This window comes from Leptinotarsa decemlineata, unplaced genomic scaffold (genome assembly GCF_025532065.1).
Source record: "Leptinotarsa decemlineata unplaced genomic scaffold, Ldec_3_MD MMD2_tig00001393_RagTag_RagTag, whole genome shotgun sequence".
Taxonomy (NCBI): domain Eukaryota; kingdom Metazoa; phylum Arthropoda; class Insecta; order Coleoptera; family Chrysomelidae; genus Leptinotarsa; species Leptinotarsa decemlineata.
In genome coordinates this window covers 4,090,475-4,117,408 of record NW_027412562.1, presented here as the reverse complement: position 1 = coordinate 4,117,408, position 26,934 = coordinate 4,090,475, and the positions used below count along the sequence as shown (strand labels likewise).

The 26,934-nt window shown below is 34.3% G+C and overlaps 1 protein-coding gene and 3 non-coding genes across 5 annotated transcripts in view; 2 read left to right on the top strand and 2 right to left on the bottom strand.

The window, feature by feature from the left end:
* LOC111513033 (NAD kinase) overlaps positions 1 to 14,209 on the bottom strand; it is a 109,044-nt gene extending 94,835 nt beyond the window's left edge. The window contains exon 1 of one of the 2 annotated variants that reach the window (XM_074175837.1): positions 13,939 to 14,209. In XM_074175837.1, the coding sequence (XP_074031938.1) occupies positions 13,939 to 14,069 (131 nt within the window). In that variant the 5' untranslated portion in view covers positions 14,070 to 14,209. Of the gene's footprint in view, positions 1 to 5,981; positions 6,348 to 13,938 lie in introns of those variants that run through there. The other variant, XM_074175836.1, reaches the window with a different exon arrangement.
* On the bottom strand, positions 5,708 to 5,779 carry TRNAE-UUC (transfer RNA glutamic acid (anticodon UUC)). The gene has a single exon. It is a non-coding gene; the product is annotated as a tRNA-Glu (tRNA).
* Positions 6,735 to 6,806, top strand: TRNAE-CUC (transfer RNA glutamic acid (anticodon CUC)). Its single transcript has one exon. It is a non-coding gene; the product is annotated as a tRNA-Glu (tRNA).
* Positions 8,207 to 8,277, top strand: TRNAG-CCC (transfer RNA glycine (anticodon CCC)). Its single transcript has one exon. It is a non-coding gene; the product is annotated as a tRNA-Gly (tRNA).
* Positions 14,210 to 26,934: the final 12,725 nt, after the last annotated feature.

Here is a 26,934-nt window from a genome sequence, read left to right as displayed (position 1 = left end):
AAGTTAATATCTTTAGTCGCTTAAAAGCCTCTCTACATGACTGCCTCCAATTTAGTCCTGCAACAATTCTTACAGCAAATTTTTGCAGAGCGAAAACACGTGACCAAGAGGTACAAGTACTCCAGTCAAGAATACCATATCGCAGATGACAGTTGATGTTTGCATAATAAACGATTAGTAGTATGTTTTCATGACAATGATTTGATAAGAACTTTAACGCATAACAATTTTTTCTTAACTTTTTACAAAGTATAGCAAAGTGTAGTTCCCAGCACAATTTATAGTCGTTTCTTAGTCCAAGCAACTTAGTCGTTTCATGAGCATATACATTCATGTCATTGTCTTTAAAAATTTGAAACTGTTCCATAGTTCCCCTCAAAGTAAATTTCATCAAAGAGGTTTTAGATACATTTACCGTTAGATGATTTTTTTCGAACCACTCCATTACTTTATTGTATACCATTTCTGATCTTATCACAAGTTCAGTAGTATCTTCGCCAGTTATGAGTAGATTTGTATCATCAGCATATGATATTACTTGGACTTTAGAGATGTCAAGAAGGAAATTAATGAGATCATTAGCATAGATTAAAAATAACAAAGGTCCAAGAATGGAGCCTTGGGGAACTTCCTGTTTAACAATGAGAGATTGGCTCTGAGTTGTGTTGATGATTACACTCTGGGATCGATCAGTTAAGTATGATTTCATTAAATTCAATGCTACACCCCTTATACCATATCGCTCGAGCTTAATTAATAAGAGGACATGATTAACACAATCAAAGGCCCGAGAAAAGTCAATAAATAGCCCACAAATCTGGAGTTTTCTATCCAAGGCTGTTATTACATTTTCTTGAAAATTATATACGACAGTTTCAGTATTTCTGCCATTTGTGAAACCATGCTGACTTGAAGATAGCAACTTATTCATAGTTAAGAATGAAAGCAGTTGATTTTTCATATTCAACTCATGAGCTTGCTAAAACTTGATAGAAGACTTATTCCTCTGTAGTTTTGAGTGAAACTGGGTTTATGAGCCCAGACTTGAGTTTGTCTGGGAAAATCCCTTTTACTACTGACAAATTTATTAGAAAATCCAAGGGAAAACACAGTTCCTTACTACATTTCTTAATAAGATTATTAGATATCCCATCATGCCCACATGAATACGTGTTTTTCTGGTTATGAATCAAATCTAATACCTCAAATTCAGAAATTGGTGAAAAAAAGAGTGATGTTGAACAAATAGGTATAATTTTTTGCGTAAATTTAAAATCATGTCCGACTTTTCCTGGAGTGGGTGTAAAATAATTATTGAATTTCTCGACCATTTCTGTAGTGGATAATTCTGTTCCGTTCGCTTTAAAGAAAATTTCTGTTACTTGGTTGGGTTTCTTTTTTATTTGGTTAACCAACTGTCATGTGGTTTTTGTTTTATTCGTTGAGTTGGCTATCCTCAGATCGATTGTTTTTTTTCTATTTTCTTGCAACTGCTGCCTGTATCTTTTTGTTAATTGCTGGCTTATATCTCTATATGATGCGTCAACGTTAACTAATTGAGAATATAATGTAACCAACTCTTGTAGTTTGATAATTTCATCCGGTACTACGATTTTGTTATAAATTGACCCCGATATAATGCGTCTCATTGGAAAAGATAATTCAATATAGTACAAGACAGTTCTGTAAAAAATATCGTATGCTGCATTGGGACATGTTTCAGTTCAAAGAGCATGCCGATCTTCATTTTCCAAGAATGTTTTAAAGTTGGAGATATTGTCTTCTGAAAAATCGAAAAACGAAAGTATTCGGCGTATTCTATGATACCTATTTGATCCTCGATTTTGTCGCGGAAAAATACACCCCCTGCAACCCCTCCCATCATTTTGATGGACCATAAAAGTATCATAGAATACGCCGAATACCTTCGTTTTATGTGAAAATGTTGCCAGCAGCACAAATTTTTCAAAAGATATGATTTTTTTATTCCAAATCATGGAAGGGGTTTCAGGGAGTGTATTTTTCCGCGATAAAATCGAGGACCATAAAGGTTTCATAGAATACGCCGAATACCATCGTTTCATGTGAAAATAACCTCGGCAGCACAAATTTTTCAAAAGATATGATTTTTTTTAATCCAAATGATGAAAGGGCTTGCAAGGGGTGTATTTTTCCGCAACAAAATGTAGGACTATAAAGATATCATTGAATACTCCCCATACCATCTGTTAGAAATCTCATGATAAGCGACCACTCAATAGATGTATATATTCGTTTTCATATTTATTAAAGTTTTTATGTGGTAGAGGAATCAGGGAGTTGAGTCATAGGCACGACAAAGGGAGAGAAAGTTATTCATTCTATCGATACCACTTGTAACGTACGGAAGTGAAATATATATTTTTGGGGAATGAATTGTGTTTCAATTATTAGTTTTCCAACAACCCAAGAGTGGGATAAAGAATCGCGTACACGTTTTTTGCATTATCGAGTAAAATTGATAAGTGTGTGATCATGGCGAAAAACAAACGGAAGCGAAGTAATATTTCTTCAAGTTCTTCTGACTCTACTAGTTCAAGTTCCTGTTCTTCAGTAGTTTTCCAACACATCGTTTTATGTGAAAATAACCCCAGAAGCACAAATCAAATTTTTCAAAAGATAGGATTTTTTCAATCCAAATGATTAAAGGGGTTGCAGGGGATGGTCTTTTCCACGGCAAAATCGAGGACTATAAATGTATTATTGAAAACGTTGAAAACTATCGTTTCATGTGGAAATTTCCATGGCTGGCCAAAAAATTATTGTTCTAAAAGACAAGTTTTCATGACCAGCTATGAATTTTAACGACCAATGGTGGCTTGGCGCTCTCCTTTCCGTTAAAACGGTAAATTCCCCCAATTCGTGGCTGAAACCCATGGTTGCCTTCACGCTGGTCAAAAATACATGACATTAAAACGTACAAATCTTTTGAAACAACCTAATGCAATGTAAATTTAGAGCAAGCCACAGACATACTTGAAACATTTGAAAATCTTACAATATGACATACACATTGTTTGTAACACATTGTTTGTATCTACTGGAAAATCCTTGGAAGAAATATATAGGACAACTCTTCATTATGACTAGTAAATCCAAAAGATATTGTTGTGTATTTATTTATATATGCGTATGTATTCTCAAAGGTTTATTATTTTCTTGAGAATAGTAAAGCGAACTTGTCACGAGAGGCAGCACTAGTAGTAGGGACAAACATAAACTATTCACATGTAAAACAGTGTTATTTACGTTATATTAATTTACTATTTAAAAATATAAATCTGATATAAAAAATTATTTTGTGCTAGTATAATGCCAACAAAGCATTGCTGTTTTGCCAATTCTACGTCTGATAATCGATATCCGGAAGAAAACGTGGTTTTTATACCATTTATAAAACCTCATATTAATGAGGTTAGATGTAAGAAATGGATACACGCTTCGAGGAGAGTGGATTCATCATGGATGTCATCGATGACATAAGCAGATCAAGCTTATTCCGTGACATTCAAAATCGTAATTCATGAATGAAGTGTGTGTATTTTCTATAATGTTATCCAATTTGGTACTGAAGAGCCTTAGGGCAAGTGTCTTAAGGCGAAACATCGGTGTATACCAGTGAGGGTGACAGTGTTTCATATAAGTGCAATTTATTACCATTTATTCAAAGTAGAACTCATGTGAATGATATCTGATTCTTATTTCACAACAAATGTTTGAAATACAAACTGAGTAGAGAAAAGTATCTTCTGTATAATTCAGTGTTCATATAGAAGTATTTGTTTCGAAAGAATTATTTTCTTTCGTGTAATTCAATGTTTATATGAAAGTAGCTGTTTCAGGAGGACTTTCTTTCAGTTTGTGTCTGAAAGTTACTTCTTTGTATGATCTACACATTCATGTATAAAGTTTCAAATTGATTACTTCCTTCCTTTCTTTGGAAGATTCTCTCATCCCTTTCTTTTGTATCAGATGGAGTAGTAGAAAGCCAAAAACTTTCTTTCCCAAAAAAATATCTATATTTCATTCATATTTCATTCGGAAATAAATCTGAAATTCATAATTATTTTGAATTTCTTTTATTACCTACAGCTTGAATCTACCGCTACTTTTTTACATGTCTATTAATTCACTTTTTTTGCCAAATTACGGCATGCAAGCCAACGTTTTAATGTTACAACATTGTTATCCTTTACAGTTGCAAATTTCAGTTTTGCTCTAGGAACATTTTCTTCTGTTAAAAACATTCTTTTTTAATTGTATTTTACCATATGTTTATATGAGGATTAGGAAGTGTTTGTCCCTACCGAACTACTAGCGCTGCTAGTGGGTGATTTTTCGTACTTCAGGAAAAAGGTTCATATTATAACGATAGGCAGGGTGTATCTCAAATGATGTCACTACTTTCAGGTTGCGATTACTTGTCATATCTTATGAAAAAAGTTCATATGAACGTGTGTCCCAACTTGCTTCGTTTCCGAGTAACGGGATGTCAAAATTTTACTAAAAATATTGTTCTTTTATTAATGAGTAACAAGGGACTTCTTTTCATAAAATTAGATTTTGGATTGATGACCTGTTCATTTTGTGGAAATTCATGATCACTTTCATGAAATAAATAAAAATACGTAATTATGTTCCTCAAGTCATTTTCATCCACAACTGGTATCGCATAAACAAGTCATTCAAGAACGTGGAGAAAAACAGTGGCGCACAATAATTTTTACCATAAATATCAATCAGGTAACCCTCTGTGACGCCACTAGAATTATTATCCGTCGTAACCTAATTTCACGAAAAAACCATCTTGTTATTACTAACAAACAAACCTAGTTTATTTAAAATCGGCGGAAAAATTTTTGAGTTATTGATAAAAGAAAAATATTTTTTGTCAAACTTTGACACCCCGTTACTCGGAAACGAAGCAAGTTACGACACACGTGCATATGCATTTCTTTTATAAAATATGATTCGTACCTAATCACCACCTGAAATTAATAACATCATTTAAGATACACCCGGTATTATAAAGACAAAACTGAACTGTTTCAAAATTGGACTACCAATGATCCATCTTGTTGGAGATACCAGAGTTAATCTCATGAGTAGATAATTTTTCGAAGGTCAATGCTCTAGATAGGTATAAAGGTAGGTACACAATGTCACTTTGATAATTCATTGTTTTCCTTGAAGTTTGCACCGCCATCTAGTGATAATGTTGCCCTCAAATATTAGTTGAACTAATAAAATTGCAACTGTACGTATGTGTATGCAGATGAATTTTAAAATAATTTAGAAGGAAAAACAAGACTTAACAGCAAAAAACGATGTTTCTTTCGTAACTCTTACATGCTTACTGATTTAATGCATGGTTTTCAACATTACTGCTGGTATTAGCAGTTTGCAAAGCTTTTGCAATTCTCGATGTAAAATAAAACAATGTCCCGTTTATTGCACTCTTGCAAAATTTTATGATTTTGTTTTTATTGATACACAAAAACTTTCTTGGAATTTCAAGACTTTTGGAATTGGCTAGGCTCTGCCTAGCTATACCTATAGATATTTTTTATTTTGTTCTATAGGACGAACCCGTGGTTTAATTTCTGGTGTAGATTGGGCCAAAAAATCGATCCTTGTGAAAATGAGCCTAATTTCTCAAAGAAAAAAATTCCGGTACCGGGAATCGAACCCGAGCCTCCTGGGTGAAAGCCAGGTATCCTAGCCACTAGACCATACCGGATTGAATATTAAGATAGCAACTCTTTTACTAGAATACTTAAGAGGTAATTATCGACTTTTAATATATTATCTATTATTTTTATCAACACTGTAATTATTATAACTCATACGACACCGAGTATACTATTCTACAGAAACATAAGTAATACAAAATGTTTCTTTGATCTACAACTAGGTAACATCTGACGGAAAGGAAAACTTACGGCCAAGTTCCTGACCGCCTCCTCCTTTGAACATCACTGATTTCCTCGAAAGATTTACTTTCTACGAATTCACTACACTTTCCGCTGGCATGTTCTTGGTTCGGAGTCTTTTTATTATGTAAACAGGTCAGCCTGAATTCTAACCTATCAGCCATCCTACACTGTCGCAAAATTGACAAATCCACTTCCGAACCAAGCCATAACGAGGTCATTTCACTTTAATGAATGTTTCTGATAGGTAACGTCAAACTACAATGTACTTAATTACCGAATGATTAACTCCATCATTAATCTTGCAGAAAAATAATTGAATTACTGTACCTATATAGGTTAAGGTTCGTGGATCACGAAGTGATTTCTTGATTTTCAATATGAAATGCAACGCATGCGTATTTCAATTCCTTTTGCACGTTGAACAAATTTTATTTTTCAAGAGAAAACAAAACTTTCACTCAAATCAACCTGAAGAAACTGGAGTTTGCCTTGTGGAATTCATAACAAACAATAAAGAGAAAGTGAAACATCTTTAAACAAGGATAAATTTACAGAGTTTTAGGGAGATAATTCTCCATCAACATTCAATCAATTTTTCAGGGCGCTAAAATCTTGGAAAATTGGATGTGAAAATGTAAAAAAAAACATTATTTGTGTTGAAACTAAGAATGGAGCCACATTCAATTGAAAAAATCATTTTATTGAAAACAACCTAGTAAATTATATTACTTAATCTGCATTAATCCAATATCTAACATATCCGGTATGGTCTAGTGGCTAGGATACCTGGCTCTCACCCAGGAGGCTCGGGTTCGATTCCCGGTACCGGAATTTTTTTCAAATATTCATTTTGTTACTGAATCCGTTTTTAAATGTTTGGCTGAAAAAGTTAACATATTACAGAAAAGTAACAGAATAATGTCGTTTTTAAAATATTTGGATAAAATTTTTATCATAATTATACTGTTACAGGAAAATAACAAAATAGGTACTGTCTATTACTGAGATAGTAAATGGCTTGGTCTTAGGATAGCACATTGAAGTCTCCAAAATACTTTTAAGGTTGCTTGTATTGGACAGCTGATTGGCGGTTTTCGAAGACGTTTTAATTGGCGGTGAATTCCAGATGTAGCGGAAAGTAAAACAAATATAGTTGACTCTCTAAAAGTCTCTCTTTTATAGGTATCTTTCAATATTTCAAAGATTGTAATTTTGTTAAATGAAGTATAAATTTTCTCAATTGTTTGTGTTTCAAGTTACTTACACGATATTTAATTTATATATGGAGTAAAAGTATATAAGAGTTACAATAAAGTTTAAAAATGTTGTAGATATGTAATACCAATGTAGAGAAACCTCCGGAAACAACTTTAACCTCATCAGTAGTTTGACTTGAAACTCGAATTTCGACTATAAATTCAAAATTCTTTCGATTTTGATTTACACTGTGAGAGTAGATTTACAAACGGTACCTATCACAGAAATATATATCGCACTATAAAATGTTGTTACAGATTTCATTATCCTGACGATATTGCCTGAACGATCTACAAAATATTTTTCGGTACTTCACAAATCCAGAATCGAATAAATATCACTTCATTATTACTGGGAATGTCCCAAAACACCAGTTTCAGGATCGCCACCTGTTTTAGTTACTGTACAACTCTTTCATACTTTGTACTCTGTATTAGAGGGTTTTTCAAATGAACCGTGATTTCGTAAACTCTCTCAATGCGATGTCAATATCTATTGAATGGTTGATGTCCCTCAGAGTACATTTCTCAAACATCTCGCGTGGATGAAAAACAACTTTCTCGTCATTTAAAAAAAACATGGTTTTTCCGTCACGAATCAAATGATTATTTACGTACTTGACAGTAACAAATACACAAATCTATTTTGTGTATCAGCTATTCTACGATAGATGTCACTAGAAGTGAAAAAACGTTTCGTTGATAATAAATATTATTTTCGAGTTCAACTTCCACAATTCTACAAATACACTCTCCATCATTAGTTACAGTTCAATCAATTTTTTGTTGTTGAGAGATATATGAAGGATTTGAAATAGTAGTAGAGTTGTTACAGTTATATGATATTCCTAAAAAATTGTATCCAATGATTTCGAAGACTTATTCAGCTACAGTTGTTCAATATAATGAACAATATATGACAATATGTGTGGCATTTCGTCACATTTATGTTTCAATCGCAACCATTAACATCAAGCACTGCTGGTGTAGTGGTATCATGCAAGATTCCCATTCTTGCGACCCGGGTTCGATTCCCGGGCAGTGCATGATTTTTTAATTTTTCTTATTTGATAGGGCAATTTCAATAACTTGAAAATGCCATTTTTTTTATGAAGTAATAGTTATATTACACTGCCTACCACTAATGTATACTTAATTTTCAATTAGAGAAGCTTTTCTTCAGAAATGTTTTTTATATTATTCGAAATAAGAAACTTTTTGAAGCGGAAACAAGATTATTCATATTTTGCAAAATATGTGTGGGATTTTTATAAAAAATTGGGGTTTGTTTGACTTTTTTCAAAAAATTCGCCGAAGGTATATTGATTTAAAAATGGTAGGTACATTAGATATTTACGTAATAATTATGTGACGAACGGAGACGTTGTTTGTCATTGATGAGTATAATAATGATGGAACTGAAGTAATTAATGAAAAAATAATAAGAATAGTGTTATTGTTTCATAATAAAAATAGTACAATAGATAATTTTAATAAAAAAATTTCACGTATTTCACCATACAATGGCTTCCATTGTATGGCGAAACACGTGTTGCGTTTTTGTAAAACTGTCTAGGGAAAATCACACAATAAAGTGTTTTTAGAATACGTTAGTTATGGATTTTCATCAAGTATCGGCCGATTCCATCATATAACAAAAAATCAATATACATTACTCCACAAAGTTAAAAACTTGTGACAGTACGTGTAATTCAATGTTTATATGAAAAAAGCTGTTTCGAGAAGGGGTTTTTTCCCGTTTGTGTCTGAAAGTTACTTCTTTGCATGATCTACACATCCATGTATAGAGTTACTATTTTAAAATGGATTACTTCCTTCCTTTCTTTGGACGATTCCCACATTTTTTGTATCAAGATGGAGAAGTAGAAAGCCAAACATTTTGATGGAGTTATTGAATTTTATTTTAAAAGCATATAAGGGTGTGCGAAGGTTGTTTTTCTGCCTGGCAAAATATTCTGAGATACAGGTCTCACTATCAGCACCTCTCGTAGTATATAATTATGCAAAAAACATTCCTATTCACGAATATTTTGATGAAGTTATTGAATTTAATTTTAAAAGCATATAAGGGTGTGTGGAGGTTGTTTTCCTGCTCGGCAAAATATTTCAACATATGGGACTCATTCTGTATCCCAAATTAAATACATTCAAAGAAAAAATCCCCATCCATGAAATATTTGAAGAAATTATGGACTTTTCTTCAAAAATTATTATATACGGAGTAGGGGGTTGTTTTTCTCCCAGACAAAATATTTCAACATATGGGTTTTGTTCTGTATGCTTGAATGAATATATTCGAAGAAAAAATTCCCTATCAACGAATGATTTGAAAGAATTATTGATTTTTATTTGAGGTCTTCGAGTAAAGTCACTGCTGGCCACGAATCTGATCCCCCTTTTGGGAGCCGATGACTGTCGGGTCTCGCGCGACGTTTTGAAAAATCCGTGGCTAGAACTCGTGGCTGTTTGTAGATGATGCAGTAGATGACAAATGAGACTTTGTCCCAGTGATGGATTGATTTCACGATTTTCCTTTGTTTTATTTTCATATATCACTGTCGTCATTTAAATCAATAATGAATTTATTTCCACCATTGATATGGAAGTGTCCAATCTCCATATAGTCTTTTTCAACTAAAATTACTTTTTTAATCCTTTTCTGCCAGTCTTCTTCGGTAATATTAGATACTTCTTATTTAACTAGCTCTATCACCTTCTTATCAAATTTTGGTAAATTATTTTTAACCTGATGCTTTGTTTCAATTTTCCCCAAATCAACTCGATGGGATTGAAAACACAAAAATAGGGGGGATGTCTCAATATGGTGTGTCCATACTTTTCAGCAATACTCTAAAGTGCGTACACTTTTTCAAATGTTTTTGTGTGTAAAACTTCAATGTTACCCATTGAAAAACTTTGTATTTAATCTCTCCTCGAATTTTCATTCGGTACTTTGATGAGCTGTCGCGAATGATAGGGAGCGTTGTCAAGAACCATTACACTATTCGCATCCAAATTTGTAATAATTGTGTTTTCAAACCATTCCTCAAAAATATTAGCATCCATGTTCTTATGATAGTCAACATTGCAGTCCTCAAGTTTTTTTCCAAATAATTTCAAAGAATTCGGAATTCATCTTTCACTTCCTCCGCAATGCACAATGAAGAGTCGCGATCCTTCGTTTGCAGGCATGTTAGGCGTACACATTCTCGAACCATCAGTCCACCATTTCGTAACTGTGTCATGAGTGACATACCAAGTTTAGTTCAAATAGAAAATTTGCCGTTGTTCTTGTCTATATTTTGTTATTTGTTCTAAGTATTTGTTACGCAATTCCACTATTCTTCTGCTTTCCATAACTGCTTGACGTGTGATTATTATTTTAAATCTAAATCCTAGTTTCTTTATCCAACAGTCGTATATTGTTTTTTTTAATGATTTTATCAGATGACATCTAAAGGTTTTGGTAATCCCGCATCAAATCGCGTCTTGCGTTCATAAGGTTTGTTTTTGACTATTTTACGTACAATTGAGAAAGGAATTTCGAAATCTGATGTTGCTTGTAATAGTTTTTTTCCCTCGAAATCAAACTTGATCTGTAGATTCTTATATACATTGAAACATACTCTCTGTGTCTCAATATTCAAATGCATCCGAATCTTATCCACTGGTATCTTTTTCAGATTGTTCACCATCGCTATTGGAATCACTACTCCGTATCTTCGAAACAAAGCGTCTTATCGAAAATCATCAAAGGACAAAATATCCTTAGAATACTCCAAGGAATAGTCCTAAGATTTCTGCCGCATTTTTAATATAAAATAACAGATAAAATTATTATTATATTCGTGTTACTTTTCATTAAAATGTAACTTTCGTTTCAGTCTTTGCCAAAAGGATGTTCATTTATTTCCTGTACAATCTCATCAAAAACAGTTCATAAGAGGACAAGGAAACGATTTCAGCTCAAACTTGCAACCACAGACAGTTTCCAGGATGGTTTTTTCCTGTAGATAAAAAGTTATCACTAAGCACTGGCGTACCACGCATATTGTGTCACTCCTCGAATATTCAAAGAATAGAACCCCACATCAATCTTCACTTAAAAAAAGATTTCTGCGATTATGTAGTCGATGACGTGATAAACACTTCATCACTATCATATCTCTAAATGTCCTGATTTGGATTATACAGTACATTTCTTTAATGTCCTTCCCCCTTTTATTTTTTGAACGGGTCAACTCAAAAAATTGAAATTTGGGATAATAAAATTAATGCATGAATATTTTGAAGTGAAATTGACAGATGAAACTTTCAAGATAGCGACTGGGCGCCATCTGGGAAAAAAATTAAATAGAAAGGGGTGTCTTGTGACACATCTTTTTGAAGCTCCTGACAAATGCTTCACAACCCTGGAATATAATGTCAATATCTTCAACTACCTACTACAAAATGACAGAACTTTTAATAATTGTCTGAATATATTGACATTTAACTACATAATATGAGGTAATAAGCTTGAGGTCAGTTCAGGAGATGGTCGAAATGGTTGCCTTGAACTTCTTGACATATGAACAGCTTATCCGATATTTCACGCCGAACATTTTTGAACACATAAACGTCAATATCTCTACAAATATTTATCATTCTCTGCCGTATATCCAATATTGAAGCAGGTTCAGTTTCGTAAACCTTTTGCTTCAAATAGCCCCATAAAAAAGTCCAAAGATGTCAAATCTGGCGAGCGAGCTGGCCATTCTGTAGGACCTCGACGGCCAATTCAACGATCGGGAAAAGTAGCATCCGAATAGTTTCTTACTTGTCTGGAGTAATGTGGAATTAGGATTCGCTTCGACGATTTCAGTGATGAGTGGGTCAACAGTAGTTTCCAGCATATTCAAATACAATTGCCCTGTTAAATTTTGATCAATAAATAGAGGTCCTACGATGTGGTTTCCCAATATTCCTGCCCAAACGTTAATTTTTTCTGGATATTGGGTATGTGTTTCCTGGAAAACGTGAGGGTTGGTGTCACTCCAATAACGGCAATTTTGTCTATGAACATTGCCGTTTGAAAAGGAAAACATTCGTCACTAAAACAAATATTGTGGAGATAGGTAGGATGCCTTGCAATAGTTTCCGTCATGATTTCGCAGAATGCTGTTCTTCGATTAGGGTTATCATCTGTTAATTTTGTATTGACGATACCTATTCCCCTTCAAAAGTCTCCACACAGTAGAAGGAGACACCTCACAAACATTCGCAACGGAATAAGTAGACTGTTCAGGATTTAATACCGTCTCACCAATTATTTGGCTCTTGCTGTTCTTTCAGAATGGACGGATGACCTGGGGGATTTTTGTTATGTATACTACCGGTGGTTGTGAATTTGGATACAAGTTTTCTCAAATATTTTCTACAGAAAGGACGATTCGGAAAACGTTCATTGAAAATCTTTTCGGTCTCGTGAAAGTTACGCGTCGCTCCGTAAATAAAAATCGCTTCACTTTTTTCTTCCAATGGACGGGAATTGACCATTTTAGAGATTGTTGACGTGGTACCTTTGTACTGGTAAAACCGAAAACTAAATGAGAATATTCTAGTTGAACAATGATGTTCATTGTCGTACTGACATTTTTTGTCGTTTTTATAAACAAAAAATAAAATAACAAACCTCATCTATTTGTTGGAATTGCCATATGACAGATAAAAAGGAATATTTCTAGAAATATCGATAATAATGTGTTTGTCTTCAGGAAATTATTAAATGTTCCGCCATTTTGTAGTAGATGAAGATGTTGACTTCATATTCTAGGGTTGTGAAGTACCTATTCGTCAGGAGCTTCAAAATGATATGTCACAAGACCCCCTTTCCATTCAATTTTTTCCCCATTCGTCCCAGTCGTCATCTTGAAAGTTTCATTTGTCAATTCCACTTCAAAATGAAGTATTCATGCAATAATTTCATTATCCCAAACTTCAGTTTTCTGAGTTGACCCGTTCAAAAAATAAAAGGGGGGGGACATTAAAGAAATGCTCTGTATATTATGTGATAGAAATTCATAACTTATTCAAGAAACACTTTATTATGAGAATTTCACACAGTTTTACAAAAGCGCAACACGTGTTTCGCTATACAATAGCATCTTCAGACGTGTCTATACTATAATTATACAAACACTATGATGTGTCACAAGACCCCCTTTCCGTTCAATTTTTTCCCCATATGGCGGCCAGTCGTCATCTTGAAAGTTTCATTTGTCAATTCCACTTCAAAACGAAGTATTCATGCATTAATTTCATTATCCCAAACTTCAATTTTTTGAGTTGATCCGTTCAAAAAATGAAAGAGGGGGACATTAAAGAAATGCTCTATATATTATGTGATAGAAATTCATAACTTATTCAAGAAACACTTTATTATGAGAATTTCACTACACAGCTTTACAAAAGCGCAACACGTGTTTCGCTACACAATAGCTCCTTCAGACGTGTCTATACTATAATTATACAGACACTATATAGTATTAACCCTAACTATATAGACAATATATAGTGTTGACACGCCTGAAGAAGTTATTGTATAGCGAAACATGTGTTACGTTTTTTGTTAAACTGTCTAGTAAAAATATCACAATAAAGTGCTTCTTAAATATATAAAATCTTATGTCAATAGTAAAATTTACCTGAATTTATCAAATTTTTCCGATGCCTTGGGAATCCCGACCTTCAAATCCGTAGGGGAATCCTGCATTTCCTTCCTGTGTTGTTCATCTGCGACTATAGCTCTAGCCAGTTGCAAATCGTACTCATTCATTTTCACGCAATTAAGTAACACTTGACACTGGTACCCACAAACAAGTTTTCATTCACGAGTTTTTTCTTAAAAGTTGTCGATTCTCGCACCCGACAAATCCTACAAATAGAACTGTTCTAAATAACAATCACTTCCAGCAAAAGGCTGAATAATTACTGTTCGTTTCCGAAGGTTATACAGGGTGCAACATTATTCCTTTGAGGTAGGTGAGTAATTTGCAGTGGCGTACCTTCTTCGAAATATAATCACAAGATACCAAGAATATACGATTTTAGGTCGTAACATTTTCAAAATTAGAGATAATAACTGATATACAAGTTTTTTTAAAGAATCCTAATGAACTTTTGATTGAAAATATTTTTTGAAAGTAAACCTCTAAAGTCATACACATAATAGGGCAAAAGTAATATTCAGACAGTCAAATAGAATGTAGGTATATACCATGGCATTTACTCGTATTATCAAAGATGAGATTATACAGGGTGTCCCTGGACTTCCTCTTTTCCTCTCGGGAATGTATAGATGGGGTCAAAATATCACCAGTACTTCATATAACTTTTTTTCCTAAAATCCTTCGTTACCAAGTAACGGGCCCTCGATAACTTTTCAAGTGAATATTCAAAATCATCCAAATTTTGGTAATTGACTAAACAAATGAATTCCTTCGATGAGCTTTCATGCAGGAGTCAGTTGTTTTGCTACAAAGTCAGGAACGGACTACCCCCGATGGTCCACACCCCAAAACTTTGAAATGACAGATATTTTTCAATATTTTTCAACAAATTAAGGTTACTTGGACAATTTTATGAATAAAAGTACTCGTGTGGAAAGTCGATCGGAGCAACGAGTCTTGATAAAAATGTAGTTTCACTCGACGACATCAAACCCGCTCGTCCACCATTATTTGAAATGAATAATTATCAAAGCGGAAATAATAATGATAACGTTAATTCAACAACATTTATCCTGAGATGTCTACCATTATTCGAAAATATTAGTTTTTAAGGAAAATGGAAATGATAGGTAAAATGTTCATAACGAATTTTTATAATGCAAACACGTTTAACTAACGAAACTCAAGAGCCTTAAGAGCAAACAGAAATGAAAAATCCGCTACAGAAACTGCTCGATATGACCACCTTCTCTCTCTATACATTTTCTTAGTCTGCGAAGACACCCTCTCTGTACTTGAAATAGCATTCCAGGGTCGTTTCGTATGGCTTCACAATGTAATGTTATTCTATTCAACAATGCATCTCTTGTGTGAATAGGTGTAGCGTAAACAAGGCTTTTTAGATGCCCCCACAGAAAGAAATCCAATGGATTTAAATTCGGAGACCGCGATGGCCATGAATATGGCCCACCTCTACCAATCCATCTATTGTGGAAAATATGGTTCAGATGGTCACGCACAATCAAACTAAAATGAGGAGGAGCGCCATCATGCATAAACCACATATCTCTTCGGGTTTGCAATGGAACATGTTCCAAAAGTCCATTCAAATCATTCTGAATGAACTCCAAATAACGTTCTCCATTCAATCGGTCCTGTAGAACGAATGGTCCTATAAGATGGTTTCCTATGATACCAGCCCAAACATTCACGTTGAATTTCCGTTGGTGTTTGGTTTGCAATATCCCATGGGGAGATATATGGAGATATATGGAGATTATGAGAGTTGATAACTCCATCTCTACTGAAACCTGCTTCATCAGTGAATAAAACTCGATTAATAAAAGTTATATCCTCTCTTTGCCTATCCATGAACCAATTGGCATATTCCAGTCGTGCTGGAAAATCTTGCATTCCAGTTTCTCATTTTCTATCAAAACTTTCTAAAAGGTTTTTTTGTCAACATCTGTGAAAGAAATGGAACATAATTATTCCCTGGATATTTTTCACCTGATCATGTGCAGCCGTTTTTGTAGTTCATTCGTTTGCTTTTTATTAGTATAGTAAATATTTTTTCCGATGTGCGTTTTTTCAGCTAAATTTAGATTCGTGTTAAAGAATTTCTCCCATAAAATTATAATTATCAGAGAAACTCCTCAACAGTTTAGCTGTGAAGAAGAATTTGAAACATTCGAATGTTGAGTTTCATGAGATTCAGATAACTGATCAACACGAAACGTGATTATTCCACACGTATTATGTACATACAAAATATGGAATGAATTCGATATTTCATAGTAGAGTAGCTTGTTAGTTTAAAAACACCACGAATCTACAGAACTTGATATTTCTTTTGAAAAAATATCTGCTATCACAATTGTGACTTAAACTTCCATATAGGTACTGTACTTTTTGTTTACGACTTCATTTTAGCATACTTTGTATTATTCCTGTTATAAATGTTGTTGAATTAACGTTATCATTATTATTTCTGCTTTGATAATTATTCATTTCAAATAATGGTGGACGAGCGGGTTTGATGTCGTCGAGTAGAACTACATTTTTATCAAGACTCGTTGCTCCGATCGACTTTCCACACGAGTACTTTTATTCATAAAATTGTCCAAGTAACCTTATTTTGTTGGAAAATATTGAAAAATATCTGTCATTTCAAAGTTTTGGGGTGTGGACCATCGGGGGTAGTCCGTTCCTGACTTTGTAGCAAAACAACTGACTACTGCATGAAAGCTCATCGACGGAATTCATTTGTTTAGTTAATTACCAAAATTTGGATGATTTTGAATATTCACTTGAAAAGTTATCAAAGAAAAACATTTTTCATTTTGTAACTTCGAGGGCCCGTAACTTGGTTACGAAGACTTTTAGGAAAAAAAGTTATATGAAGTACTGGTGATATTTTGACCCCATCTATACATTCCCGAGAGGAAAAGAGGAAGTCCAGGGACACCCTGTATATCTGGGCTGAAGATGAAGATTAGGGTACCTATGGAAAATGTAACTGAATAATTAATTTGAAACGCTGCTAGAGTCATTCTCAAATTCATGCAGACTTTATAATAATTATTTGTTATCATCAGTCAAGCAATGGAATTTAGGAAGGCGTAGATTAATTGTTTTCAGAAAATGGGTTATCAGTTCATAACAGTAAATAAAGTCATATCAGTCATAACATAGTGTTTCGCAGTCAAATAGATGTTACATATCAGTAAAAAGCAAAAATTTAGATTATTGGAAAACATGTCCAATATCGTCCATAAATAAGTTGAACAAGGCGGGTTGCCTGTCCTTGTTCATCTTTCATTGCCTGAACCACTGTGCATGCTGTTTTTGGCGAGTACATTGGCTTGGGATGTGGGGGTTGAGCAAACCGGCCATTGGATGCCTGCTTCCACGTAGCCCCGCTGGATAGGGGAATGACAGAATCACTTCTGGTTCTGTCATTCCCTAATTGAATAGTATCCCAACGATGGCTTAATCCTAAGGTGTGTGTATCCGTGCCGAGAGGAAGAATGACACTTAGCCTATTATCAGTCTCCACGGAACCTTCGAGATACTAGGCGCCCTCTCGTCGTAGCATCGCCTTGTCACGGTAATGCGGGGCTCGGCCGTGATTGACCATCTTTTCCTAGCTGGGTTTATTTAGTCGAGTGTGAATAGGTGTGAGCCACAATAAACCATTGTGGGTTGCGGTGGAGGGTAGAATAGATCCACTCACTTTTAACCTAACCTAATCTAAGTTGAACAAATTAGGTCCTTGAGATACTCCTGAAGAAACTTGAATGGAGGAAGATCTGTGATTTCTTTTTACAGTTTGTGTTTTATCCGAAAGATTGCTCAGCATCCATTTCATAAACCGTAAAGAAAAATATGTAGTTGTGAGTTTGTTTATCAGAAATACAGGATCCGCTTTATCAAAGTCCTTGTGAAGATCTGTGTAGACTGAGTCTACTGTATGTCCGAGGAACGCTTCTACAACAAAAATAATTCGTTCGTCAAACACAGCTGATCTGTGGAATGTCGAAGTTATATAAGATCTTTCATTAACGGCTTCCTATCTTTGAATTTAAATAAAATAGTGTGAGAGATATCATCGAAATTTTTCATTTGTTTGAAAGAGCTATTGATGCCATTATGTGTGAAATAAAACATTGATTCTAGCAAAACAGGCGAAATTCGGGTTTTCAAAACAGAAAAGATTGTTTTCCGAAACGTCGGCCACAAAAAGCTAAGTATAAATATTTAATTTTTTCAATTGATTTTATCAATTCGTGCATACACCTGCGACCCCACAAGAAAAAGTCTAATGGGGTCAAATCGCACGATCTCAGTGGCCAGTTCACATCTCCTCCAGATGTGAGATGACCAAGCTCGTGCAGAATATTCAATGTGGCATGAGCTGCGTGGTACGTAGCGCGTTTCTGTTGAAACCACATGTCTTTGGTGTCGAGTGCAACCAATTTTCGCCAAAAAAAGTTGGTAATCATCAACCTATAGTGCTCGCCGTCATTCTCAAATAAAAATGGACCGATGACAACGCCAACCCAAAATCCACTCCAAACAGTGACATTTTCGGAATGTATTAGATGCTCTTGGATCTCTTGTGGATTGATATCGTCCCAAATTCGTCAATTTTGTTTGTTCACGCACCCGTTAAACAGCGCTGGGCTCTGGAGCAGTTTCCAACTGTTCCAGAGCCCATTCTGCGAACACACGTCGTTGTCTATGGTCGTTTATCTTCAGTTTCTGGGTCAGTTGAATTTTATACAGGTGCAGGTCCAAGTCACGACGCAAAATTCGTCAAGTTGTGGTCTGCGAAAGGCCGAGTTCTTGTGAGCGACGCACAATCGACTACAGTGGATTTTCCTGCAAACTCTCACAGACAGCGGCGATGTTTTCGGCAGATCTTGCATTTCGTTGACGTATAAATGTTGGTCGATCGTTTGCTGAACGTTTACTGAACCAAACGAAATAGTAATTTTAATTGTAATGTCAGATTTGAGATCAAGGCAGCATTTGTTAGTCACTATAAACAAGAGCGTGGATTCCAAAAATTGCGTTAAAGTATATTACGCTTTTGAACTAATTCCAAAATGGAAGAAATCAATTGAACATTGCATATTAGCATTGGATAATAACGTCGCGGTTCATCTAATTAGTAAATATTACTGAATCACTGAGACGAAAAAAACTTTCCGATTTTCTACATTTCACAAAAATTTGAAAAAACAAAATCACAGATCACAGTGATCAAATAAAAATATATGAAAAGCATAACTGTTGTTAAGCCAGGTAAAACGAAGTTGACGATGCTTATATCCCAATAATTTTCATAATTAAAAATTATATTTATCGATTATATTGGTGGAAAATATTCTCAAGGTCATAATTGGAGTGCACTTGAAAACTTGCCGCAAAATGTTAATAAAATAATCAGTGCTAGTAATTATAGTGTAATGATGTAGGTATATTATAAAAAAATATGTTTGACATTGTTCTATAGATACAAAGTGTCTATACAATAACATTTTTCTGAGATTCCTCGAAGGAAATCAATAGATTTTGTAAAATGTTGACCACTTTGAAGGCCATTAAAACTATCTGTACTTGCCTAATATACAGGTAGCTCTGAGATAGTTTTTGTAGGTTTTTTCATACAACTATGTAGTTTCTTTATTGATTTTTTTATTTTGTATAATAAATTTTTGTTGGAAAATTAACTTTTCATAACTGCATTATCGAGCAGTAATCAAAATATCCATCTGCTTGGATTTTCATGTTAATTTTTTTAATTTAATTTTTACTTATCATTTTCGTATTTTCTCATCGCATATCGTCGAGATGCTCCCTTTTCTCGAAACGAAAGTTTATTTCCGAAAAACAGATGAATATTTAGAACGACAGACACCACTAGGGATGTTTCGAGTAGGTACTAATCGTTAACACTTTTATCGATTTAGACAAAGAATTAGGGTCCAAGTGATTGACCCTTCTCAACTATATTTATGACCCCGACCATTTTTTCAGGGGTTTCCGCCGAAAACTAAACCCTCTCTACAGTCTCCTCGCTGATCGAGAAAAGACTCAGCGTTAGTTCCTCGAGGTTACCTTTTAATTTTCTTTTTCGTGTTTTGTTTGTCGTTGTGCTTTGTTGTTGATATATTTTATTATTGATGAACGCTGTGTTCGTCTAAATAATAATTCACCTATCACCAGTCCCGACATTTTCTTTACTTTTTTCTCATATAAAATAAACATATAAATAATCATTATCAATATTATGTGACGAATTTAACGTTATATCAATGGAAAACTATCTAAAGAAAACACTCTGCGAGATAGAATTTTCATTTTTGTGTGGAAAAAGTGTTTTCTTTAGTTGTCTGTAGTAAAACTTCAGTTAATATAAAGGTGGGTGCACATGAACATCCGATATTGATTATGATAATGGGTAATTTTTGATGTAGTTATTTTAAATTTTGTTTTTATACTATAGAAAATCGTTCTTCTGGGTGAACTATCCATAATAATTATACAATTTTGACAATACATTTTATTTAAGACGCGTTTCGCTCATTGTGGCTTCATCTCAGCAAACAAACACACTCGTTACATTTACGTAAATATGACATAAAATTAACATGACATGTTTATGTAATACATTTATGTAAATAGAATACATTTTCATGTTTGTAGCATGTCACGATACAAGTCAAGATACAAGATGTAGCAAGTCTAAGATACTTTTACCCCATATTTACATAAATAATTTATGTGAATAGGTCGTAGCTAATACGTAAAAACTTACGTCAATATGGTATATTGTTTTCAGGTTGTAACTTGTAACATCCAGGCGCACTTGACTTTTTGACAGAAGAGAATCTCTCTGAGTTTTCGAGTCTGTGTGAAGTTCTGTGGGAGAGGCTAGAGTTTTTGAAACATTCTTATCACGTGATACGTTGAGATTTGTGTTTTTGTTGATGGGTATTTTTTACAAAAAAAAACGAAGCAGAGTTTGGTCAGGAAGTTTTGGTTATCGAAGGATGCTTTTTCCAGTTAATGATTCCAAGTTTTTCTACGAGCGAGTGTTATATTTGTTTATATTTACTCACTGAGACTATATATATTATATATGTAAAATAATGACATTAGTGTTATATAAAAATCGGGTTGTATTTGTGGCGGATATTTCGCCAAAACAGGGATGTAAGTTTTACGTAACATAGTTACATAACACGTAGGTATTATCAGTTTTGTAACATTCATGTCAATTTTACATAATTATGTTTGTTTGCTGGGATCAGTTGGACTGGTAGGTATATCAAACTTTTCTACAATACCTTTTATACAACAGAGTAGATTTTAATAAAATCATAACAACAGAAAATTACTTCTAGGAAAACAGGTAATTTATAAAAATGTTATTGACATTTATGCCAAAACGTGATCAGAGAGGATATTTTGTATGTCAATTTACATCAGATTTCAGATATATTGACTGAAACGCGTGACCATAAATTGAGTTTCCAATTCGTGTCAGGGTCGTATTGAACATTATTGATATAATCGTTCATCTCAAACTCACCTTGATCTTAAACGGACCATTCTTGAATTGGTTTGACGGAATTTTACGGTATAGCCGATGAAGGATGAAGAAGGCGAATGTACGAGGTGACAATCATAAAATCATATTCGTTTACACGTAATCAACTCAAGTGTAAATATACGATGGATCACCTCGTAGCGTCTGTCTATCTGTCTGAACGGGATAAATGGAAAAACTACCGAACGGATTTTCATACGACAATCACAAATAGACGGATTGGTTCAAGAGAAAGGTTTATGTGAATGATTATTCAATCTTTCATGTAAATTTATTGAAATATGATATTATCTATGTGTTGAGTTTTCTGTCGAACCCATAGATGGCGTAGTATAGTGTACTGAATTGGCAGGTTTGTTTAAATGTAAAGTTTATTTTCTTGTTTTTAAAACATGTATACAGAAACTTGTTATCTGGAATTATTAATATTTCATTCATATTTTTTTCTTTTTATAGATTTCAAATGTTTCAACAATTCCATAGACAATTCTGGAAGCCAGAACCTCTGAATATTCACTAGAGTACTGTTTACAATCCGAATAAATAAATTGAAGAATTATATTCTATTGCTTATTTTGACTTTAATGTGGTTGCGAATGAAGCTAAATGAAAGATCAACTAGGTACATTTGAAGTTTCATTTCAACTGAAGTGGGGACTTGAAATGGTCGAAATTCATCAATATATAATGGATCACGTCTTCTATTGTTTGTCCAGAATTTGTCCGGTCAATTTAAACATTCGAAGCTACCTAAATTCCCACCAAGCTGAAAATCAGTTAGATTGTTCAAAATATGATTAAAAATAAAATTTGAAAGTTCCCCATTTTACCCCTGTATGGAAATTTTTTTATTCATGGTCAGTTTCGTTAAAATAGCAAAAGTAAAAAACAAGAACAATTACCTTGCCCTCCTCCAACCTCAGTTGCTGCTCATCAACATCTTTTTCGGGTATATTACCAAGTTCAAGTGTGGCTTGGTTATCAGCTAGACCCTACAGACTAGTGTTGGAAGTTGGTCAACAATTCATTACAACTAGTCCAAACTTTACTTCCACCTGCGCCGGAAAAACTGCTGAACACAATTTTGTGCAACTGCAAAAAGGGGAGCAGTGCTAAATGTGGTTGCGAAAAAGCCGGACTGTTTTGTTCTCTGACATGTATACATTGTCAAGGCCGGTCGTGCTCTAATATTGAATCGCCAACAGTAGAGGATCCGTTTGATTTCAACGAGGCGACAAGCGATTCATCGCTATTAACGCATTTTACATGTACTCAGGATGAAGATGAAGAAGAACAAAAACAAGAAGAAGAAGAAAATTACGACTCGGACGATTAAATTTCACTACTTTTTTCAACTTAAATTGCTTTCATTTTTTCAATCTCTGCTAATATCCATTATTTTGCAATAATTTCAAATTAAACAGGATCACAACTGACCCGTGGAACGCGAAAGTACACTACCTCTTAGGTGGCGTGAAAACGTATGCATATTATGACGATTACAACTTTTACAACTTTTTGAATCGTTATATCTCAAAAACGGTGGCTCGTAGGAAAGAAAGTAGAAAGATTGTAGATCATCTGATGATCTACAATTTTTGTCTGAAGTATTTTTATGATAAAACTTACCGTTTTGCTGAAAATCGCGAAAAACTAATTTTTTTGACCTTTGACCTTGACTACAATTTTTTCCATACAGGGGAAAGATGGGTAACTTTCAAATTTTATTTTAAATCATATTTTAAACAATCTTACTACTGAATTTCAGCTTGGTGGGAATTTAGGTAGCTTTACTCTATTTTTTGGTCTAATTTGACCGGACTAAAGCATTCGTCAACTGAATGAAAGAAATAATGAGCAAGCTCAGAAGTGTATCAAAACTATTTTTCGGGTTTGTTTCCTATGGTCTGCTAGTTATGATTCCTGGCGTTTCGTTTACAATTGCGGGTGGGATACTGAATCGTTATGGAATTGAATCATAACGAATGCTTGAAGTACAAACTGAATAGGAAAAAGTGATTTTTTGTATGTATGTTCATATAAAAGTAATTGTTTAGAAAGTTATCTTCCTTTCGTGTGTCTGTTACTTCTTTGCAAGATATACAGATCTTTAAAATATATTGCTTTTTTCATTTCTTTGGAAGTTTCCCACATTTTTTTGTATGAATAAGGATGGAGAAGTAGAAAACCAAAACCTTTCTTTTACAAAAGTTAATATCTCCTAAAAATTAACCCTTTCAATTTGAACAAGATTCATATGGCTGGGATTTAATCAAATAAGTAACTGAATGTCATTACACACTGTCATCGATGACATGAGTAGTTTTAACTCATTTGTGACATAAATTCGTAATATTATGAATATATATGTTTCAATTTGAACAAGATTCATATGGCTGGGATTTAATCAAATAAGTAACTGAATGTCATTACACACTGTCATCGATGACATGAGTAGATTTAACTCATTTGTGACATAAATTCGTAATATTATGAATATATATGTTTCAATTTGAACAAGATTCATATGGCTGGGATTTAATCAAATAAGTAACTGAATGTCATTACACACTGTCATCGATGACATGAGTAGATTTAACTCATTTGTGACATAAATTCGTAATATTATGAATATATATGTTTCATGTAGGTATGTGTTTCATCTTGTAATGTTATCAAGATCGGTGCTGAAGAGGCAATAAGGCAAGTCTCATATTCCGAAACATAGATATCCGACATTCAGGATGACAGTGTTCTATGTAAGTGTAATTTTACCTGTTTCATACCTATACTATTCTAGCGACCCGCCCCGGCTCCGTACGGGTGCACTGCTGATAATAAGTACACGCCGCCGACCCCCTAGCCGATACCGCCTCAACCGCTATGTCCCTGCATTTAAATCTGTAATATCTTCGAAAATATTCATTTGAATTACATGCTGTAAAACGCCATATCGATCTATATTAAATGCACAATATATTCAAGATACTCAAGATACTGAATAAGGATTAATGCTGTATAATAATGCTTAAAATCGCTTCGTAAATAAGCCACGGATGTTTATTGTGGGTTACCCCTAAAAGATAGACATATACCATCGCGAACTTTTTTGTAGACCTTTTTACGGTGTACAATACTGTTTGCTGTATATTTTTTGATCTATCTCGTAGGGTTCAGCCAGCGTTTGCAATGTTACCCCAAAAAGTTTGTTTATTTACTACATCAAATTAGAAATCTCTAATATGATTTGTGTTTCTCTACTTTATTATGCATATTATGTACATATAAACCTTCCTCTTGAATCACTCTGTCTATTAAGATAACCCGCATCATAATCGGTTGCGTAGTTTTAAAGATCTAAATATACATAGGAACGTACAGCGGGAGGCGACTTTGTTTTATACTACGTTATGATTCAATTCTATAATGAATGTTTGTAGTATAAACTGAATAGAAAAAAAATGTTTTTTTATTCAATATTCATAAAAAAGTAGTGGCTGAAAGTTACTTCTTTGCATCTGACTTTATGCCTCCAACTGTCAACTATGAACTGCCTTATAAAGTAGGTACTGTTTCCGAGTAGAGAGGACTGGATCCTCTGGGAAAAGGAAATATTAGGAGCAGATAGTTGTTGGTTCACAGATGGATCAAGAACACCTTTCGGTTCCGGTGCAGGTGTTTTCAGTCGCAGACCCAGGACAGAGATATTAACCTGCCTAGGAACCTATGCGACTGTATTTCAAGCGGAAATTTACGCTATTGAATTATATGCGGAAAGATTGCAAGAATCCACCCTCATACACAAGTCAATAAAAATATTCTCGGACAGTCAAGCGGCGTTGGAAGCTCTTGGCTTCTACCGAGCAAAGTCTAAATTGGTAGCAAATTGCCAAAAACGACTCTCTTCGATAGGAAGACTTAGATTGTCTCTGGTCTGGATTCCTGGCCATACTGGACTGGAAGGCAATGAGGCTGCTGACTCCCTTGCAAAGGCTCACTCCAAGGCGTTATTCACCCTTCGAAGCTTGATACCAAAGTTGTTGGACTACAGTAGGGATGTACTATAAAGTCTAACAGGCCTTTTAACAGGTCTCTGTCATTTGAATCATCATATGCAGAGACTCGGACGACAGTGTAAGTCGCCTCTGTTTGGAAAATGAAACAGCAGAACACATACTTTGTGCCTGCCCCGCAGAGGACCGAATCAGGTTTTTAGAGTTCGGCAGAGCCGTACTCTTACCATCTGACCTGAAAGACCACTCTCTTCCTTTCTTTGGAAAATTCCCACATTTTTTCGTATCAAAATTGAGTAGTAGAAAGCCAAAACCTTTCCCAAAAATTAATCTCTCATGAAAATATACCCACTTTCAATTTGAAAACTTTGTTATTTAGCAATACCGTAGGACGAGTGTTTTCATCTATCGCTGGTTGTTCGAATGCTCAAAAATAACAAAGTTTGAGTTGAAAAAATGTACATTTGTCTGTGAAAATATTTAAGTCGAGTGGTATTCGAAAAAATTATTTCCTGAAATATTCTCAGCTGAATTCATCGATACATGAACAAAATGTCAATTCTCAAATTAAATAAGTTTCATCACCTGAAAAAAGAGAAATTTCAGGAAGAATATTTGTATAGAAGTACAATATTACACGATCACGACAATTAAACACGATCTAAGCAGTTTCAGTACGTGCTGCGGCAGATTCATTGCGGTGATTTTTGTACAGGTAATCCGCAAACTCCTGGTAGGGTGTCTTGGTAAAAGGCATCTCCTTCCACAAATCTGGCGTTAAGTTTGCGTAAGTCTTGGCAATTGCTGCATAAGTTGCCTTGGCGAAATTACCCAGCTTACCAGTGGAGCCCTTGGCTGATGTATAGCAGTCTTCGATACCTGCCATCTGCAGTAGTTTCTTGGGAACAGGACGGAAACTACTCTAGACTAATCTCGTATTTGTCAACAATAGCGACTTACCAACTTGACATGTATAAATGCATCACCAATACGGCGCGTACTGTTTTCGATTTCATTGGTTTTCAGAGTAATGTTTCCATTCCAATTAAAAATATCTCATTATACGAATAAGTTACGATTAGTATATTGAGATTTCTGGATATCATGTATGAATTGTTTGTATTCAAGTAAGAGTTTGAATTGAAGGATTGTTGTCATATTTTAGTGAGGTTATGTGAATCAGTGAAGTGTGGCAAATCCTTTCTTCATTTCGGTCTCTTGTATCTGTTCATTGTATTGGTGAATTATATTTGATTTACATATTTTTTTGACTTGTCTCAGTAAAGGCGAGGATCTGATTACTGTCGTCATCATAATATCAAATTAAACCTGTGAATT